This window comes from Nerophis lumbriciformis, linkage group LG17, assembly GCF_033978685.3.
Source record: "Nerophis lumbriciformis linkage group LG17, RoL_Nlum_v2.1, whole genome shotgun sequence".
Lineage (NCBI taxonomy): Eukaryota > Metazoa > Chordata > Actinopteri > Syngnathiformes > Syngnathidae > Nerophis > Nerophis lumbriciformis.
In genome coordinates, this window is record NC_084564.2 from 1,524,726 (window position 1) to 1,545,847 (window position 21,122).

Below are 21,122 nucleotides of genomic sequence, written 5' to 3' on the forward strand. Positions count from 1 at the left end.
AGTTGAGGAATGCTCATCAAACACTTATTTGGAACATCCCACAGGTGTGCAGGCTAATTAGGAACAGGTGGGTGCCATGATTGGATATAAAAGTAGATTCCATGAAATGCTCAGTCATTCACAAACAAGGATGGGGCGAGGGTCACCACTTTGTCAACAAATGCCTGAGCAAATTGTTGAACAGTTCAAGAAAAACCTTTCTCAACCAGCTATTGCAAGGAATTTAGGGATTTCACCATCTATGCTCCGTAATATCATCAAAGGGTTCAGAGAATCTGGATAAAATCACTGCACGTAAGCAGCTAAGCCCGTGACCTTCCATCCCTCAGGCTGTACTGCATCAACAAGCGACATCAGTGTGTAAAGGATATCACCACATGGGCTCAGGAACACTTCAGAAACCCACTGTCAGTAACTACAGTTGGTCGCTACATCTGTAAGTGCAAGTTAAAACTCTCCTATGCAAGGCGAAAAGCGTTTATCAACAACACCCAGAAACGCCGTCGGCTTCGCTGGGCCTGAGCTCATCTAAGATGGACTGATACAAAGTGGAAAAGTGTTCTGTGGTCTGACGAGTTTTTGGAAACTGTGGACGTGGTGTCCTCTGGACCAAAGAGGAAAAGAACCATCTGGATTGTTATAGGCGCAAAGTGTAAAAACCAGCATGTGTGATGGTATGGGGGTGTATTAGTGCCCAAGACATGGGTAACTTGCACATCTGTGAAGGCACCATTAATGCTGAAAGGTACATACAGGTTTTGGAGCAACATATGTTGCCATCCAAGCGACGTTACCATGGACGCCCCTGCTTATTTCAGCAAGACAATGTGCTATTTTAGGCTTCTTTATGCGCCACACATTTTCAATGGGAGACAGGTCTGGACTACAGGCAGGCCAGTCTAGTACCCACACTCTTTTACTATGAAAAACGTTGATGTAACACGTGGCTTGGCATTGTCTTGCTGAAATAAGCAGGGGCGTCCATGGTAACATTGCTTGTGTTGCTCCAAAACCTGTATGTACCTTTCAGCATTAATGGTGCCTTCACAGATGTGCAAGTTACCCATGTCTTGGCCACTAATACACCCCCATACCATCACACATGCTGGCTTTTACACTTTGCGCCTATAACAATCCGGATGGTTCTTTTCCTCTTTGGTCCGGAGTTTAAGAAAAACCTTTCTCAAGTAGCTATTGTAAGGAATTTAGGGATTTCACCATCTATGCTCCGTAATATCATCAAAGGGTTCAGAGAATCTGGAGAAATTACTGCACGTAAGCAGCTAAGCCCGTGACCTTCCATCCCTCAGGCTGTACTGCATCAACAAGCGACATCAGTGTGTAAAGGATATCACCACATGGGCTCAGGAACACTTCAGAAACCCACTGTCAGTAACTACAGTTGGTCGCTACTTCTGTAAGTGCAAGTTAAAACTCTCCTATGCAAGGCGAAAAGCGTTTATCAACAACACCCAGAAACGCCGTCGGCTTCGCTGGGCCTGAGCTCATCTAAGATGGACTGATGCAAAGTGGAAAAAGTGTTCTGTGGTCTGACGAGTCCACATTTCAAATTGTTTTTGGAAACTGTGGACGTCGTGTCCTCCGGACCAAAGAGGAAAAGAACCATCCGGATTGTTATAGGTGCAAAGTGTCATGACTAGGACTGTGGCTTGGTTTGTTCTCCCGTGGTGCAAATGAACTGGACTGGTCAAGGCTTGAAGGTGGGTACATGATTTATTTAAACTATCAAAAAAGGAATAAACGAAAAGCGCGCACAGGGGCGGAGGTACAAGACTAGACTATAAACACAAAACTTGCACATTGGCAGAAACTATGAACAATTAAACAAAACACTAACTGTGGCTTAATAAACAAAAACTTACTTGGCATGGAACCGGCATGAAAAAAAAGAGTAGCAAGGGTCATCAGGGTGTGGAGAGTGTGCAGGAGCATAAATGCGGGGATGTCGTCAGGACGAACAACAGAAAATGAATGAACTTAAATACTATGGACATGATTAGTGAAAGCAGGTGCGTGACTCAAAACGTGAAACAGGTGCGTGACGTGACAGGTGAAAACTAATGGTTGCTATGGTGACAAACAAGAGTGCACAAAGAGTCCAAACGTGGAACGGGTGAAACTAATGGGTAATCATGCAAACAAGACAAGGGAGTGAAAAGCCAGAAACTAAACAAAACATGACTTAAAACAAAATATGATTACACAGACCTGACACAAAGTGTAAAAGCCAGCATGTGTGATGGTATGGGGGTGTATTAGTGCCCAAGAGATGGGTAACTTACACATCTGTGAAGGCACCATTAATGCTGAAAGGTACATACAGCTTTTGGAGCAACACAAGCAACGTTACCATGGACGCCCCTGCTTATTTCAACAAGACAATGCCAAGCCACGTGTTACATCAACGTGGCTTCATAGTAAAAGAGTGCGGGTACTAGACTGGCCTGCCTGTAGTCCAGACCCGTCTCCCATTGAAAATGTGAAGCCTAAAATAGCACAACGGAGACCCCAGGACTGTTGAACAACTTAAGCTGTACATCAAGCAAGAATGGGAAAGAATTCCACCTGAGAAGCTTCAAAAATGTGTCTCCTCAGTTCCCAAACCTTTACTGAGTAGAGATGCGCGGTTTGCGGGCACAACCGCGGAGTCCGCGGATTATCCGCGGATCGGGCGGATGAAATAAAAAAAAATTAGATTTTATCCGCGGGTCGGGTCGGGCGGTTAAAATAAAAAAAAATTAGATTTTAAATAGATTCAGGCGGGTGGCAGTTAAACCAATTGGGAAATATATATACATAGTTAAATGTTGTTACCCACATACGAAAAACGAGCAGGCACCTGCAGCATATGCCACAACAGAAGAAGAAGAAAAAAAGAGATGGACACTTTTACGGAGCGGAGAAGGGACGCCTCGCCGGGGTCCGGGACCGAGGCCCCTTCCCCCGAGAGGGCCCCACCGGGAGCCGTAGCTGAGGTGATCCGCGAGAAGGGCCCGACGCACGTCCAGGGTCACCACCGCGCCCACCGCACCGACACCCCGCCTTCGCCGCGGCCGGCGTCACGCGCAGCAGGTAAGCAGCTTACCTGCCCGCCACCCCTGTTGCCGGGGGCGCGTAACAGGGGTCACTCTGCGCGCAGTGCGCTCATGAAAGGGTTGGGGCTCACCCTGGTTGATATAGACAGCAGCTAGGACGGTGGCCATGGGAGTCGGAACCCGCTAAGGAGTGTGTAACAACCCACCTGCCGAATCAACTAGCCCTGAAAATGGATGGCGCTGGAGCGTCGGGCCCATATACCCGGCTGTCGCCGGCAGCGAGACGCGCTTGGAGGTGCGCTCAGCGCGGCTCCCATATGATTGCGCACTGGTGTGCGTCTGGGTCGTGACAGCGTGGCACGCGAATGTCTGTGCTGCATTGGATCAGTCTCCTTTCTTTAACAGGCAAAAGCTTTATAACCTCACTAATGCCTTGCATCGTCTATATTAGATATATAACAACGGGCGGGTGCAGTTCTGATCAAATGTTACATCGGGTGGATGGCGGATGGTTGACGACTTTCTGATGCGGTTGCGGATGAAATAATTGCCTATCCGCGCATCTCTAACACGCATGCAACTTGGATTACACGTTGGCAAATAATTTTGCTACAATATTACTTCCATATTCTCACCTCTTGGGCGGCGGGGTTGCGAGCAGCCAGCAGCGTCTTCCCCATCTCGACACATTCCACCACGCTGTGACTGCGAGCGTCCACCTCGCTCTTCAGACTCTGGTGATAGTTCATCAGCACCTCCACGGACGACACGTCCCTGCAGGCGACGAGGACAAACGTGGACCACGAGGTACCAGAGAGACGTCATCGCGGACAAGAAGTGACATCTACCTGGGCTTTTCTCCCGCCCCGATCTGACAGACGATGGAGTCCATCCACATGATCTGATCCCGCACCAGGCTGAAGAACCTCAGCTTGTCCGTCTCCGTGGTGATCTGAACCCGACACTCCTCGCAGGACGTCAGCAGCTCCTTCCAGCACTGCATGACCTCGTGCTCGCGGCAGGCTATGGCGTCCGCCTTCTCGCCCGCGTACACCGTCCTGAGCTGGGCGGCGCTCTCCTGCAGCTGCCGCACCTGATGGGAGGACACGGGGAGACGGTTTAGGGAGCGCCAGGACGATGTTGGACCTTTTAGCCGCTGTACCTGCGTGACCAGCAGCTGGATGTCCTGCTCGAAGCCTTGGAGGAGTCTCTGCAGCGTGCTGGTATTGGACGTGCTGCTCTGGCGACCACGGACCTCAGGTAGCCTTCGATGCTTGTCCGCAATCTGGCACAGAACCTACAAAAACAGCATTATGAATCGTACCAATCACATCAAATTCACGATCCTCCTTCTCACCTCTCTGCAGTCGGAGAAGAACTTGTGCAGCTGGTGCGAGGCGGCCAGCATCTGCGCCCGGGTCTCCATCAGCTCCAGAAGGTCGGCCCAGGACTCGTTGACGGCGTCCTTCCACTCGGCAATGGTGGCGGCCTCGGCGTGGCCGTAGTCGATGAGCTCGTCCACCATCTGGTTGACGGCCGTCACTCGCTCCTGGCCCACGTTGCCCGTCTCCGACGCAAAGTCCGTGAACTTCTCCTGGAGCAGCTACAGAGGAGGAGAATGCTTCAGGTTAGAGTCAATTCCATGGCGAAGTTTCAAATAGCAGCATCAACAAATGCAGTAGAAGACAGGAGTACTAGAGCAGGGGAGACAGACTCGCTTTTTAATTGAGGGCCACATCGCAGTTATGACTGTCCCTTTAGAGCAGGCCTATTTTGACCCGGGGGCCACATTTAGAGAAAACAATGTGTCTGGGGGCCGGTATATCTACAGGTAAAAGCCAGTAAATTAGAATATTTTGAAAAACTTGATTTATTTCAGTAATTGCATTCAAAAGGTGTAACTTGTACATTATATTTATTCATTGCACACAGACTGATGCATTCAAATGTTTATTTCATTTAATTTTGATGATTTGAAGTGGCAACAAATGAAAATCCAAAATTCCGTGTGTCACAAAATTAGAATATTACTTAAGGCTAATACAAAAAAGGGATTTTTAGAAATGTTGGCCAACTGAAAAGTATGAGAATGAAAAATATGAGCATGTACAATACTCAATACTTGGTTGGAGCTCCTTTTGCCTCAATTACTGCGTTAATGCGGCGTGGCATGGAGTCGATGAGTTTCTGGCACTGCTCAGGTGTTATGAGAGCCCAGGCTGCTCTGATAGTGGCCTTCAACTCTTCTGCGTTTTTGGGTCTGGCATTCTGCATCTTCCTTTTCACAATACCCCACAGATTTTCTATGGGGCTAAGGTCAGGGGAGTTGGCGGGCCAATTTAGAACAGAAATACCATGGTCCGTAAACCAGGCACGGGTAGATTTTGCGCTGTGTGCAGGCGCCAAGTCCTGTTGGAACTTGAAATCTCCATCTCCATAGAGCAGGTCAGCAGCAGGAAGCATGAAGTGCTCTAAAACTTGCTGGTAGACGGCTGCGTTGACCCTGGATCTCAGGAAACAGAGTGGACCGACACCAGCAGATGACATGGCACCCCAAACCATCACTGATGGTGGAAACTTTACACTAGACTTCAGGCAACGTGGATCCTGTGCCTCTCCTGTCTTCCTCCAGACTCTGGGACCTTGATTTCCAAAGGAAATGCAAAATTTGCATGGTTGGGTGATGGTTTGGGGTGCCATGTCATCTGCTGGTGTCGGTCCACTCTGTTTCCTGAGATCCAGGGTCAACGCAGCCGTCTACCAGCAAGTTTTAGAGCACTTCATGCTTCCTGCTGCTGACCTGCTCTATGGAGATGGAGATTTCAAGTTCCAACAGGACTTGGCGCCTGCACACAGCGCAAAATCTACCCGTGCCTGGTTTACGGACCATGGTATTTCTGTCCTAAATTGGCCCGCCAACTCCCCTGACCTTAGCCCCATAGAAAATCTGTGGGGTATTGTGAAAAGGAAGATGCAGAATGCCAGACCCAAAAACGCAGAAGAGTTGAAGGCCACTATCAGAGCAACCTGGGCTCTCATAACACCTGAGCAGTGCCAGAAACTCATCGACTCCATGCCACGCCGCATTAACGCAGTAATTGAGGCAAAAGGAGCTCCAACCAAGTATTGAGTATTGTACATGCTCATATTTTTCATTTTCATACTTTTCAGTTGGCCAACATTTGTAAAAATCCCTTTTTTGTATTAGCCTTAAGTAATATTCTAATTTTGTGACACACGGAATTTTGGATTTTCATTTGTTGCCACTTCAAATCATCAAAATTAAATGAAATAAACATTTGAATGCATCAGTCTGTGTGCAATGAATAAATATAATGTACAAGTTACACCTTTTGAATGCAATTACTGAAATAAATCAAGTTTTTCAAAATATTCTAATTTACTGGCTTTTACCTGTATATATATATATATATATATATATATAAATAAAAGAAATACTTGAATTTCAGTGTTCATTTATTTCCACATATACACACACATAACACTCATCTACTCATTGTTGAGTTAAGGGTTGAATTGTCCATCCTTGTTCTATTCTCTGTCACTATTTTTCTAACCATGCTGAACACCCTTTCGCAGGTACCCAGAAAGGTTTCGAGTACCACCAAAAAAACTGACTCTCTGAAGACAGTATAAAAATCTGTGTTAAAGATGTACAAATACTGTTTGTATAACAAACATGTTATTTTTTACAAATGAGGGTTAAAAGTTCAGTACTAAAAAAGAAAGAAAAGAATGTGGCTTAAGTACAGTTTTTTAATTGAGCTGCTGCATTTTTTGGTTGGGTTGTTTATTTATTTTGAGTAACTTCTATACATTTCTAAAAGGGGAGGAATGTAATAGAGTGATCTATGTTTGTCTGTTGCCATCTCCTGGTGAATGTTGGCTATAGCGTACTGGGGTTACTTTTTGGTTGGCCAACGATTTAAGTGGTGTTGCGCACCTGACGTCACTCGGGTCCGCATGGAGCTGGAGGGGGCGTGGCTTCCAGCTCCGCCTGAATTTCGGGAGATTTTCGGGAGAAAATTTGTCCCGGGAGGTTTTCGGGAGAGGCGCTGAATTTCGGGAGTCTCCCGGAAAATCCGGGAGGGTTGGCAAGTATGGTTTAGATGCATCGCAATTCAGACATGGACGATTATAGAATTGATTAGTAAGCGTTATTAATTGATCATCGATTTATTTATTGTAAATAAAGTAATGCAGACAGTTCTAAAATGTGGCTGACTCACCGAGAGATCCGACCAGCTCCTTTATTTTAGGGCACTTATGGTCCAGTTTTGCACACCATTTTCATTTGTTTAATTCATGTGGGAATTAATTTAACTATTTCTTATTACAAATGAATTTATTTTTTAAAGTTGCAAGTGATTAACACTCTTTTAGGGAAATGAAAAGAAATGTAAAACTGCACATTATTTAAAGATGCATCAATAATCGATTTTTAATCGAATCGTAGCTCCTGAATGGGAATCGAATCGTGAGGTGGCCACTGATTCTAGTAGCTTGTGTGCTATTGTTTGCTTGTCTGTAGTGTAGCTGCTCGCCTACCATGTTTACCTTTGTAAATGAAATGTTAACAGGCTGTTCAGCAGAGGTGGGTAGTAACGCGCTACATTTACTCCGTTACATCTACTTGAGTAACTTTTGGGATAAATTGTACTTCTAAGAGTAGTTTTAATGCAACATACTTTTACTTTTACTTGAGTATATTTATAGAGAAGAAACGCTACTTTTACTCCGCTACTTTTATCTACATTCAGCTCGCTACTCGCTACTAATTTTTATCGATCTGTTAATGCACGCTTTGTTTGTTTTGGTCTGTCAGACAGACCTTCATAGTGCCTGCGTTTCAACAAATACAGTCACTGGTGACGTTCACTCCGTTCCACCAATCAGATGCAGTCACTGGTGACGTTGGACCAATCAAACAGAGCCAGGCGGTCACATGACCTGACTTAAACAAGTTGAAAAACTTATTGGGGTGTTACCATTTAGTGGTCAATTGTACGGAATATGTACTGTACTGTGCAATCTACTAATACAAGTTCCAATCAATCAATCAAAAATGTGAAGGAAAAAAGACCCTTTTTTTAATTTCAACCGTACTTCCCGTCAAAAGCCTAAAGCCTGACTGCACAGTTCCTGTCTTCACAATAAAAGTGCCGCTCCATCGCGCCTGCGCTTTCAAAATAAGAGTCTCCGAAAGCCAGCGCAAACAAGCTAGCAAGCTACGGAGTTTGCCGCCAATGTATTTCTTGTAAAGTGTATAGAAACGAATATGGAAGCTGGACAAATAAGATGCCAAAAACCAACCACTTTCATGTGGTATTGGACAGAAAGGAAGACTTTTTTTCTCTTCCATTCGAAAATTCGGACGTTATCATCACTACTGTCTGATTACAATCAATGCAAGTCATCAGAATCAGGTAATACACCAACTTATATTCTTGTCTTCATGAAAGAAAGGAATCTATATGTGGTAAACATGCATGTATATTCATTAAAACACCTTTAACATGTAAACAAAAACGGCAAAATAAATAAATATAAATTATATACTGTATATATCAATGTATGTATATATATATATATATATATATATATATATATATATATATATATATATATATATATATATATATATATATATATATATACAGCCTACGGATCACGATTGAAGCCAACAAGCAAACCGTCAACTTCCTTGACGTCACTTTCAACCTGAGAAATAACAGCTACCAACCATTCACGAAACCCAACACAACACTCCAATACGTGCACCATGACAGCAACCACCCACCCACCACCACGAAAAGAATACCGACCGGAATTAATAAAAGGCTATCGATGCTGTCATCTAGCAAAGCTGAATTTGACCAAGCAACCCCCCCGTACCAAAAAGCCCTTGATGAAAGCGGATACAATTTCACCCTCACCTATGAACCCACGCCAGGAAACCAGCCAAAAAAGAACAGAAAACGAAACGACATCATCTGGTACAACCCCCCATACAGCAAAACGTCTCAACTAACATTGGACACAAATTCCTCAATCTGATTGACAAACACTTTCCCAAAGACAACACCCTAAGAAAAGTATTCAACAAGAACAACATTAAATTGAGTTACAGCTGTATGAACAATATACAACAAATTATCTCAAAGCACAACAAAACAATTGCAAATGAGCCGACGGCCCCCGGACAGAGCGACTCCAAAACCAACAAAGGCTGCAACTGTCGAAAGAAACCTGATTGCCCTCTCAACGGTGGGTGCTTACAAACCTACCAATCTAAGGTAACACGCAAGGACATTAACACATCCGACACATATGTAGGATTAACCGAGGGAGAGTTCAAAACCAGATGGAACAATCACAAGGCTTCTTTCAGGAACCAAAACCTGCGGAATACCACAGAACTCAGCAAACACATTTGGGACCTCAAAGACAATAATGTTGAATATTCAATAACATGGCAAATTCTTGCATCCAGCACACCTTACAATAGTGGTAATAAAAGATGCAACCTATGCTTGAAAGAGAAACTGTTTATTATTTGCCGTCCAGACCTGTCATCCCTCAACAAGCGCAGCGAAATTGTATCAGCATGCCGCCACAGACGGAAACACCTCCTAGGTAACACATGAGCCAATCACCACGCCCCTAAGCCAGCCTGTACCCACCCACTCTGTGCCCTATATAAACCATGGTATGTGAATGCTCCCATTAAAATCTCCTGATGATTGAGGGAACCCCCCCTCATGAAACAGGCCTGTAGAGATGAAATAGTCTTGTGATTTTTTTTCCCACACATACATATATATATATATATATATATGTATATATACATGATATGTGTGTGTATGTTACTCATTAGTTACTCAGTACTTGAGTAGTTTTTTCACAACATACTTTTTACTTTTACTCAAGTAAATATTTGGGTGACTACTCCTTACTTTTACTTGAGTAATAAATCTCTAAAGTAACAGTACTCTTACTTGAGTACAAATTCTGGCTACTCTACCCACCTCTGCTGTTCAGCTTGGCACAAGCAAACACGCTGCAGGACTGCTTGTATCGGAGTTGTTTTTAAATCTACTTGTTTTTTTCTGATATCAGACCAATATGTGACATCAGAGTTGCATCGAGACACTCCTAGTAATGACTCCCATCCTTACTGTGACATGCTCAAAGTCCTGGCCCAGTTCTGGCGAGCTGGCCACCACCTCCCTCTGAGCGATCCACTGCTCCAGCTCGTCCACCTCCCTGTTGAGCTGGTAGAGCCAGTACTGCTGCTCCAGACGACTCTTCCTCTCCTCCACCAGGTCCTTCAGCGACACGTACAGGCGGTCGATCTGCGATTGCCGCTTGCTGATGTGCTCACTGTTGGCCGACAGTGCACAGCATGTGAGGCTAGAACAAATGCGACGTTGTGTGTGTTTGAGCTAACCAATCAGGGTGTCCCATCTCCAGCAGCTGCCGACATTGTTGTGACAGCAGGCCGATGGTCTCGGCGTAGTCCTCGATGGTCTGCTCCAGGACCAGGTGCTTCTTCAGCAGCTGCAAAGTGCTCGGCTCGTCCTGGAAAGACCCGGAGTAAGGTTGAACCCAAATATACCTTGATTCTTTTTACTCACCTTCCCCTTCTCCTCGTTCATCATGTGCAGCTCCTGCTCGCTCAGCCAGGCCTCCACCTCGGCCGTGTCGAAGTAGTACTGCTGCGCCTGGTACATGGCGTCCAGGACCAGCTGCCTGCGCTCGGTCTCCACCCACAGCAGAGCCCACAGCTGGGCCAGCTGCTCCAGACCCGCCCTCACCATGTTGCCCTCGGGGCTGCGGATGGAGGCGATGATCCCTGCCCTCTCCAGGACCTCCTCTACCCGGCCGTGGTGGCCCTGGAGCTCCCTCTGGAGGGTCTGCACGAGAGCGAGGGACGTTTCAGCTCAGTGTGCTTTGAGGGCGGTCCCGATGGTCTTACCTGGTTCTTCTTCATGAGCTGCTGGACCGACTGCAAAGACGAGCCGTGCTCTTGACTCATGGCCAGCGGGAGGCGCTCTTGCACCCACAACTGCAACAAAATGCCATGGATGAGAGTAGGAATGGGAACTGAATTTGGTACTTTTACAGGCACCGACTGAATTCCGTTGTTACTACCATATTTTGATACCTTTGCTGCACGTGACGTGAACATAAACGTACGTAAACAATCACTCAAACAGCACTCAAGGCGGACTCAGCCAAACTCCCTCGGAGATTTTGAACACAAACAAAGCAAGTACATACTTGCCAACCTTGAGACCTCCGATTTCGGGAGTTGGGGGGGCCTTGGTCGGGGGGCGTGGTTAAGAGGGGAGGATGATATTTACAGCTAGAATTCACCAAGTCAAGTATTTCATATATATATATATATATACAGTGGGGCTAAAAAGTATTTAGTCAGCCACCAATTGTGCAAGTTCTCCCACTTAAAATGATGACAGAGGTCTGTAATTTTCATCATAGGTACACTTCAACTGTGAGAGACAGAATGTGAAAAAATCCAGGAATTCACATTGTAGGATTTTTAAAGAATTTATTTGTAAATTATGGTGGAAAATAAGTATTTGGTCAAGAACAAAAATTCAACTCAATACTTTGTAATATAACCTTTGTTGGCAATAACAGAGGTCAAACGATTACTATAGGTCTTTACCAGGTTTGCACACACAGTAGCTGGTATTTTGGCCCATTCCTCCATGCAGATCTTCTCGAGAGCAGTGATGTTTTGGGGCTGTCGCCGAGCAACACAGACTTTCAACTCCCTCCACAGATTTTCTATGGGGTTGAGGTCTGGAGACTGGCTAGGCCACTCCAGGACCTTCAAATGCTTCTTACGGAGCCACTCCTTCGTTGCCCGGGCGGTGTGTTTGGGATCATTGTCATGCTGGAAGACCCAGCCACGTTTCATCTTCAAAGCTCTCACTGATGGAAGGAGGTTTTGGCTGAAAATCTCACGATACATGGCCCCATTCATTCTTTCCTTAACACGGATCAGTCGGCCTGTCCCCTTAGCAGAAAAACAGCCCCAAAGCATGATGTTTCCACCCCCATGCTTCACAGTAGGTGTGGTGTTCTTGGGATGCAACTCAGTATTCTTCTTCCTCCAAACACGACGAGTTGAGTTTATACCAAAAATTTCTATTTTGGTTTCATCTGACCACATGACATTCTCCCAATCCTCTGCTGTATCATCCATGTGCTCTCTGGCAAACTTCAGACAGGCCTGGACATGCACTGGCTTAAGCAGGGGGACACGTCTGGCACTGCAGGATTTGATTCCCTGTCGGCGTAGTGTGTTACTGATGGTAACCTTTGTTACTTTGGTCCCAGCTCTCTGCAGGTCATTCACCAGGTCCCCCCGTGTGGTTCTGGGATTTTTGCTCACCGTTCTCATGATCATTTTGACCCCACGGGATGAGATCTTGCGTGGAGCCCCAGATCGAGGGAGATTATCAGTGGTCTTGTATGTCTTCCATTTTCTGATAATTGCTCCCACAGTTGATTTTTTCACACCAAGCTGCTTGCCTATTGTAGATTCACTCTTCACAGTCTGGTGCAGGTCTACAATTCTTTTCCTGGTGTCCTTCGACAGCTCTTTGGTCTTGGCCATAGTGGAGTTTGGAGTCTGACTGTTTGAGGCTGTGGACAGGTGTCTTTTATACAGATAACCAGTTCAAACAGGTGCCATTAATACAGGTAACAAGTGGAGGACAGAAGAGCTTCTTAAAGAAGAAGTTACAGGTCTGTGAGAGCCAGAGATCTTCCTTGTTTGAAGTGACCTAATACTTATTTTCCAACATAATTTACAAATAAATTCTGTAAAATTCCTACAATGTGAATTCCTGGATTTTTTTTCACATTCTGTCTCTCACAGTTGAAGTGTACCTATGATGAAAATTACAGACCTCTGTCATCATTTTAAGTGGGAGAACTTGCACAATCGGTGGCTGACTAAATACTTTTTTGCCCCACTGTATATATATATATATATATATATATATATATATATATATATATATATATATATATATATATATATATAAGAAATACTTGACTTTCAGTGAATTCTAGCTATATATTTATACATATTTATTACACATATATATTTATTACACACATATATATATATAAGAAATACTTGACTTTCAGTGAATTCTAGCTATATATTTATACATATTTATTACACATATATATTTATTACACACATATATATATATATATATATATATATATATATATATATATATATATATATATATATATATATATATATATATAAATAAGAGAAATACTTGAATTTCAGTGTTCATTTATTTACACATATACACACACATAACACTCATCTACTCATTGTTGAGTTAAGGGTTGAATTGTGTGCGCAGTTGTGCACTGCACTCACTAAAAGCCCTAGATGTTAATGTCACATATGCATGTACAGTAGATGGCGGTATTGCCCTGTTTAAGAGTGTCACAACATTGCTGTTTACGGCAGACGAACTGCTTTACGGCAGACGAACTGCTTTACGGTAGACGAAAACGTGACTGCTGTTGTTGTGTGTTGTTGCCGCGCTGGGAGGACGTTAATGAAACTGCCTAACAATAAACCCACATAAGAAACCGAGAACTCGCCCTCCATCATTCTACAGTTATAACGTCATTGGGCAGGCGCGCTGTTTATATTGTGGGAAAGCGGACCTGAAAACAGGCTGTCGACACGTCACTCAGGTCCGCCTGAATTTCGGGAGATTTTCGGGAGAAAATTTGTCCCGGGAGGTTTTCGGTAAGAAGCGCTGAATTTCGGGAGTCTCCCGGAAAATCCGGGAGAGTTGGCAAGTATGTAAGTATGCCTAGTAGAAAATGCCCAAACCTGAAGTAAAGCTTCTCTCTTTCAAAATGTGCTCGCTTGATGCTAATTTGCATTGGATTTGCCATAGACATGGCTACTCTTAGCATTAGCGATTTTACATTGCGATTTCAACACCTCCGAATTTGGAAAAGGAAACTACAACTAAATGGTAAATGGGTTGTACTTGTATAGCGCTTTTCTACCTTTTTTAAGGAACTCAAAGCGCTTTGACACTATTTCCACATTCACCCATTCACACACACACACATTCACACACTGATGGCGGGAGCTGCCATGCAAGGCGCTAACCAGGACCCATCAGGAGCAAGGGTGAAGTGTCTTGCTCAAGGACACAACAGACGTGACTAGGATGGTAGAAGGTGGAGATTGAACCAGTAACCCTCAGATTGCTGGCACGGCCACTCTCCCGACTTCTCCCAGCTAGTGTGTAATATGCACAATACTTACAGCAGTGACGTGCGGTGAGGTTGATGGCTGGTGAGGCACTGACTTCATCACAGTCAGATTTACAAACATATGAACCCTAAAGAGTATCTTATTCACCATTTGATTGGCAGCAGTTAACGGGTTATGTTTAAAAGCTCATACCAGCATTCTTCCCTGCTTGGCACTCAGCATCAAGGCTTGGAATTGGGGGTTAAATCACCAAAAATTATTCCCGGGCGCGGCGCCGCTGCTGCCCACTGCTCCCCTCACCTCCCAGGGGGTGAACAAGGGGATGGGTCAAATGCAGAGGACAAATTTCACCACACCTAGTGTGTGTGTGACAATCATTGCTACTTTAACTTAACTTTAACTTTACACATACAAACTGTAGCACACAAAAAAGCACATTTAATAAAAAAAACGTTATTATGGTCTTACCTTTACTTATAAATTAAGTCCATGCGCTGCAACTAAAGCCCTCACTTAAACTTTCCACATGCAAGATTGAATCTATTTAAAAAAGTGTAACCGAGGGTTTATAAATGTGGCCTATACTGTATGAAACTACAAAATAACAAACACGGAGGCTCCAGTTTACACGAGGACCACTTTATTTACCTTCTTTCAAAAACTTCCACTCCACTCCAACGTGTCGTCACTTCCGCTCTTAGCGCCTTCAAAATAAGAGCTCAAGGCATATACTGTATAACAGTGCATAACAGGAACTTAACATCACAAATAGGAAAGCCCATGAAAATAGGTTACAAAAGTTATTTAATAAGAAGCCAAAAAGTGCAAAAACAATAATGTTCGTGTTGGAGGAGTTGTGAATTAGGTACACCTGCAGTCTGCAGGTGTACCTAATGTTGTGGCCCAGCAGTCATTCACAACTCCTCCAACACCAACATTATTGTTTTTGCACTTTTTGGCTTCTTATGAAATAACTTTTTTAAATAGATTCAATCTTGCACGTGGAAAGTTTAAGTGTGGGCTTTAGTTGATATAACAATTCTACGGCGGGGGTGCAGGAGGCGAGCCTCAGCCAGTGCGTCTTTTGCAGCCGTTTTATGATCGCTCAGCACAAGAAATACTTTACACACATACAGTTGTTGACAAAATACACTGTACATTATATACCTCAGCTAACTAAACTATGGAAATGTATAATATAGTTCATATAGCAATACGGTCTCACTGCACAGCAGGCCAGCAGTTAGCCGAGTCCGTCCATGTTGAGGCACTGAGTGACGTGCCTCAGTATTTGAATGGCAAATGTGAAAATTCAGCGATTTTGAATAAAAATAATCTAAAACTGGTGAAGTTAAATGGAAAATAACTTTATAGTATAATCACTGGATACATTTAACAATTTAATATATATTTTTTTCTTTTTAAATGTTTTTTCTTTCCATGATGCCTCACCTGCCTCTAGTGACTGCACGTCACTGACTTACAGCATACACACTTTGTAGGGCACAACATAACACATTCAGTTTCCTGAAAAAAAGCTACTTTCTGGTTAGACAACATAGCATAGATGGCCTATACAGTACTGCCATCAGTGCTTGGAATTGCAACTGCATTGCAAATGAGACGCATGTAATCAGAAAACAAAATAGAACAACTGTACAGCAATTATCATAATCAGCTCATTTTTAAATGTTAAGGTAAAAAAACAAAAAAATAATTACCATTCATTAAGTGCCAAAAATTGCTATCGTTGAGAAGTGGTATGGATTCCCAGGTACCATATCGGTTCAAATATAAACGATACCCATCCCAAATGAGATGTCGTTGTCCATATTTACACCTCGAAAGCGGGACTCACCATTTCGTCCTCCAGATCTCGTCCCACTTGGTGCACCTCCTTGGACGCCAGCAGGAGGCGTCTCCTCTCCTTCAGGGGCTCGATCAGGCGCACCATGCGGGTCTCCACCGCCGCCTGTTGCTCGGCAACCGTCTCCTTGACCTGCGCCTGCTGCGGTACGGAGGAGGCCTGGACCTGCAGGTGCCCCACTTCCTTGTACCACTCTTCCATCTGGGACTCCATGGTCTGAGGAGGCATACAGAATCCTGTTAAAAAGTGCCGCCGTACCTAATACAGTGGAACCTCGATTTACACCCCCCCTTCATTTACAATCTTTTCGGTGTACAAACTTTTGGGTTGCGGCTATTATGCTTCATTAATTGTCATGATTTGGACTGTGGAGTTTTTGTTTTCCCAAGATGCAAGAGAATTTGGATCGGACATGGCTTGAAGGTGGGTACATGATTTATTTAACACTATAACTACAAAGAAAGGATCAAACAAAAAGCGCGCACAGGGGCGGAGGTACAAAACTAGACTATAAAACACAAAACTTGCACATTGGCAGAAACTATGAACAATTAAACAAAACACTAACTGTGGCTTAATAAACAAACTTGCTGTGGCATGGGATCGTGAACAGGGCTTGAAACGCGAGGATAGCAGGGTGAGAAAGGCTATGACTCCAGGACGAACAACAGAAAATGAATGAACTTAAATACTTATGGACATGATTAACAACAGGTGCGTGACTCAAAACAGGTGCGTGACATGACAGGTGAAACTAATGGGTAACTATGGTGACAAGACAAGGGAGTGAAAAGACAGAAACTAAACAAAACATGACTTAAAACAAAACCTGATTACACAGACATGACATTAATACATTTTGTGTTCCACTTGCAGCCATTTTGTGCTTGATTGTATTGAAGAGTTTTTTAATTGTGATGGGAACTGACTTTTTCTGGAAAAAATATGCCAAAGCGGACTTATTGCACAGCCCCTTTCTCCCCCTTTGCTTCATTCTCGCGAGCTGCTTCTTTGCCGATGTTAACATACTGTGAGTGGATTTTACTAGAGGCCGATATTATCGGCCGATAAATGCTTTAAAATGTAATATCGGAAATTATTATTGCATGTTGTTGGCACAAATGCTTAGAGATGGATGAGCATGGCAGCAAAAAAGAAGTAAAAAATACAAAAGTAGTGAAGGTTACTGTACCCGTGAGGATGAGGAGGTAATAGCGGCCTGCTAAAGGAAGCATGCTGTGGGAGAGCAAAGATGTCTGGTGAAATGAGTATAAACATGAGTGCCACCTGCTGGCTGCTGGCGGAACTACAGCCCCAAATGCGGATGAAGAAAAGTGACGCGAAAGTCTTCTGCGGTGCAAACCTGCAGTTTTTTCAGCTGCCTGTTGACGGTGCTCAGATCCTGCCCTCGGTCTACGAAGGCCAGTTGTCCCTCCAGCTGGCCCAGTCTCTGGTCCAGGCTGTGGTAGCTCTGTACCAGGAGGTCGGCCTTGTTGGCCTGGAAGAGCTGCTGGGCTTTGGCCTGCGTGGTGCTCTCCAGGTCCTGCCAGCACTCACGGATCTCCTCCAGCTTCCTCTGGACCATCTGGCCCAACTCGGGCTTCTCCTGGATCAGCTGCCGGCCCTCCTGGAAACGGTAAAACGCGTCAATGGAAGGTACACGATCAGCTTGGAGGGGGGTCCGTTCGTGTAAACAAAGACGACTGTGACCTTGCATTTTCATCAACTGTGTGTGTGATGGAGGGAGGGTCAGAGGGGAGAGTGGGGGAGCGCAGATAATGTACCATTAGATCACACACACACACACACACACACACACACACACACACACACACACACACACACACACACACACACACACACACACCTGCTTCCTCCCTTCCCCCCCAGACAAATGTTCTTCAGTATTTTTCCCCAGAAAAAAAAAGAGGATGGGTACTGAATTTGGTACTTTTACCGATCAAATTCCATCGGAACTATTCACGTAATATCAAACTGTGCCTTATTTTGACACTTTTGTTGCATGTGACATCACGTCCAGTTGCGGCCTAGTCAGAGGTGGGGTAGAGTAGCCAGAAATTGTACTCAAGTAAGAGTACTGTTACTTTAGAGATTTATTACTCAAGTAAAAGTAAGGAGTAGTCACCCAAATATTTACTTGAGTAAAAGTCAAAAGTATGTTGTGAAAAAACTACTCAAGTACTGAGTAACTGATGAGTAACATATATATACACACACACACAGAGCGACTCCAAAACCAACAAAGGCTGTAACTGTCGAAAGAAACCTGATTGCCCTCTCAACGGGGGGTGCTTACAAACATCAGTTGTCTACCAATCTAAGGTAATACGCAAGGACATTAACACATCCGACACATATGTAGGATTAACCGAGGGAGAATACAAAACCAGATGGAACAATCACAAGGCTTCTTTCAGGAACCAAAACCTGCGGAATACCACAGAACTCAGCAAACACATTTGGGACCTCAAAGACAATAATGTTGAATATTCAATAACATGGCAAATTCTTGCATCCAGCACACCTTACAATAGTGGTAATAAAAGATGCAACCTATGCTTGAAAGAGAAACTGTTTATTATTTACCGTCCAGACCTGTCATCCTTCAACAAGCGCAGCGAAATTGTAACAGCATGCCGCCACAGACGGAAACACCTCCTAGGTAACACATGAGCCAATCACCACACCCCTACGCCAGCCTGTACCCACCCACTCTGTGACCTATACAAACCATGGTATGTGAATGCTCCCATTAAAATCTCCTGATGATTGAGGGAACCCCCCCTCATGAAACAGGCCTGTAGAGATGAAATAGTCTTGTGATTTTTTTCCCCACACATACATATATATATATATATATATATATATATATATATATATATATATATATATATATATATACATACATTGATATATACAGTATATAATTTATATTTATTTATTTTGCCGTTTTTGTTTACATGTTAAAGGTGTTTTAATGAATATACATGCATGTTTAACACATATAGATTCCTTCCTTTCATGAAGACTAGAATATAAGTTGGTGTATTACCTGATTCTGATGACTTGCATTGATTGTAATCAGACAGTAGTGATGATAACATCCACGTTTTCAAATGGAGGAGAAAAAAAGTCCTCCTTTCTGTCTAATACCACATGAAAGTGGTTGGTTTTTGGCTTCTTATTTGTCCAGCTTCCATATTTGTTTTTATACACTTTACAAGAAATACATTGGCGGCAAACTCCGTAGCTTGCTAGCTTGTTTGCGCTGGCTTTCGGAGACTCTTATTTTGAAAGCGCAGGCGCGATGGAGCGGCACTTTTATTGTGAAGACAGGAACTGTGCAGTCAGTCTTTAGGCTTTTGACGGGATGTACGGTTGGAATAAAAAAGGGTCTTTTTTCCTTCACACTTTTGATTGATTGATTGGAACTTTTATTAGTAGATTGCACAGTACAGTACATATTCCGTACAATTGACCACTAAATGGTAACACCCCAATACGTTTTTCAACTTGTTTAAGTCAGGTCATGTGACCACCTGGCTCTGTTTGATTGGTCCAACGTCACCAGTGACTGCATCTGATTGGTGGAACGGAGTGAACGTCACCAGTGACTGTATTTGTTGAAACGCAGGCACTATGAAGGTCTGTCTGACAGACCAAAACAAACAAAGCGTGCATTAACAGATCGATCAAAATTAGTAGCGAGTAGCGAGCTGAATGTAGATAAAAGTAGCGGAGTAAAAGTAGCGTTTCTTCTCTATAAATATACTCAAGTAAAAGTAAAAGTATGTTGCATTAAAACTACTCTTAGAAGTACAATTTATCCCAAAAGTTACTCAAGTAGATGTAACGGAGTAAATGTAGCGCGTTACTACCCACCTCTGGGCCTAGTCAGTAACGACGTGCGAAACCACTGATTTTCTTTCTGATTGGATACGGAGTAAAATTCAGGCTGGTATCGGTGACACCGATACTTTGTGCAAATATATCTAATGTTTCTGCTGAAATTTAAAAAGTTGTTTACTTTAAATAATAACATATATCAAAATATACCTAAAATATAAACAAAGTTTAGTTAGCTAATTTAAAAAAAGAATAATACTAACGTATGAATGATGAGTTCGAAAGATTACAGCAACAATAATATCCATCCATCCATCCATCTTCTTCCGCTTATCCGAGGTCGGGTCGCGGGGGCAGCAGCCTAAGCAGGGAAGCCCAGACTTCCCTCTCCCCAGCCACTTCGTCCAGCTCCTCCCGGGGGATCCCGAGGCGTTCCCAGGCCAGCCGGGAGACATAGTCTTCCCAACGTGTCCTGGGTCTTCCCCGCGGCCTCCTACCGGTCGGACGTGCCCTAAACACCTCCCGAGGGAGGCGTTCGGGTGGCATCCTGACCAGATGCCCGAACCACCTCATCTGGCTCCTCTTGATGTGGAGGAGCAGCGGCTTTACTTTGAGCTCCTCCCGGATGGCAGAGCTTCTCACCCTATCTCTAAGGGAGAGCCCCGCCACCCGGCGGAGGAAACTCATTTGGGCCGCTTGTACCCGTGATCTTGTCCTTTCGGTCATAACCCAAAGCTCATGACCATAGGTGAGGATGGGAACGTAGATCGACCGGTAAATCGAGAGCTTTGCCTTCCGGCTCAGCTCCTTCTTCACCACAACGGATCGATACAGCGTCCGCATTACTGAAGACGCCGCACCGATCCGCCTGTCGATCTCACGATCCACTCTTCCCTCACTCGTGAACAAGACTCCGAGGTACTTGAACTCCTCCACTTGGGGCAAAATCTCCTCCCCAACCCGGAGATGGCACTCCACCCTTTTCCGGGCGAGAACCATGGACTCGGAC

The 21,122-nt window shown here is 44.2% G+C and overlaps 1 protein-coding gene across 2 annotated transcripts in view; it reads right to left on the reverse strand.

Moving 5' to 3' along the window:
- sptbn4b (spectrin, beta, non-erythrocytic 4b) overlaps positions 1 to 21,122 on the reverse strand; it is a 190,293-nt gene that overhangs the window by 43,835 nt on the left and 125,336 nt on the right. For both annotated transcript variants that reach the window (XM_072914973.1, XM_061972189.1), the window contains exons 25-34: positions 17,610 to 17,873; positions 16,238 to 16,462; positions 11,056 to 11,145; positions 10,715 to 10,993; positions 10,528 to 10,658; positions 10,256 to 10,460; positions 4,414 to 4,659; positions 4,219 to 4,353; positions 3,905 to 4,149; positions 3,692 to 3,830 (exon numbers count right to left, since the gene is read on the reverse strand). In XM_072914973.1, the coding sequence (XP_072771074.1) occupies positions 3,692 to 3,830; positions 3,905 to 4,149; positions 4,219 to 4,353; positions 4,414 to 4,659; positions 10,256 to 10,460; positions 10,528 to 10,658; positions 10,715 to 10,993; positions 11,056 to 11,145; positions 16,238 to 16,462; positions 17,610 to 17,873 (1,959 nt within the window). The remainder of the gene's footprint in view (positions 1 to 3,691; positions 3,831 to 3,904; positions 4,150 to 4,218; positions 4,354 to 4,413; positions 4,660 to 10,255; positions 10,461 to 10,527; positions 10,659 to 10,714; positions 10,994 to 11,055; positions 11,146 to 16,237; positions 16,463 to 17,609; positions 17,874 to 21,122) is intronic.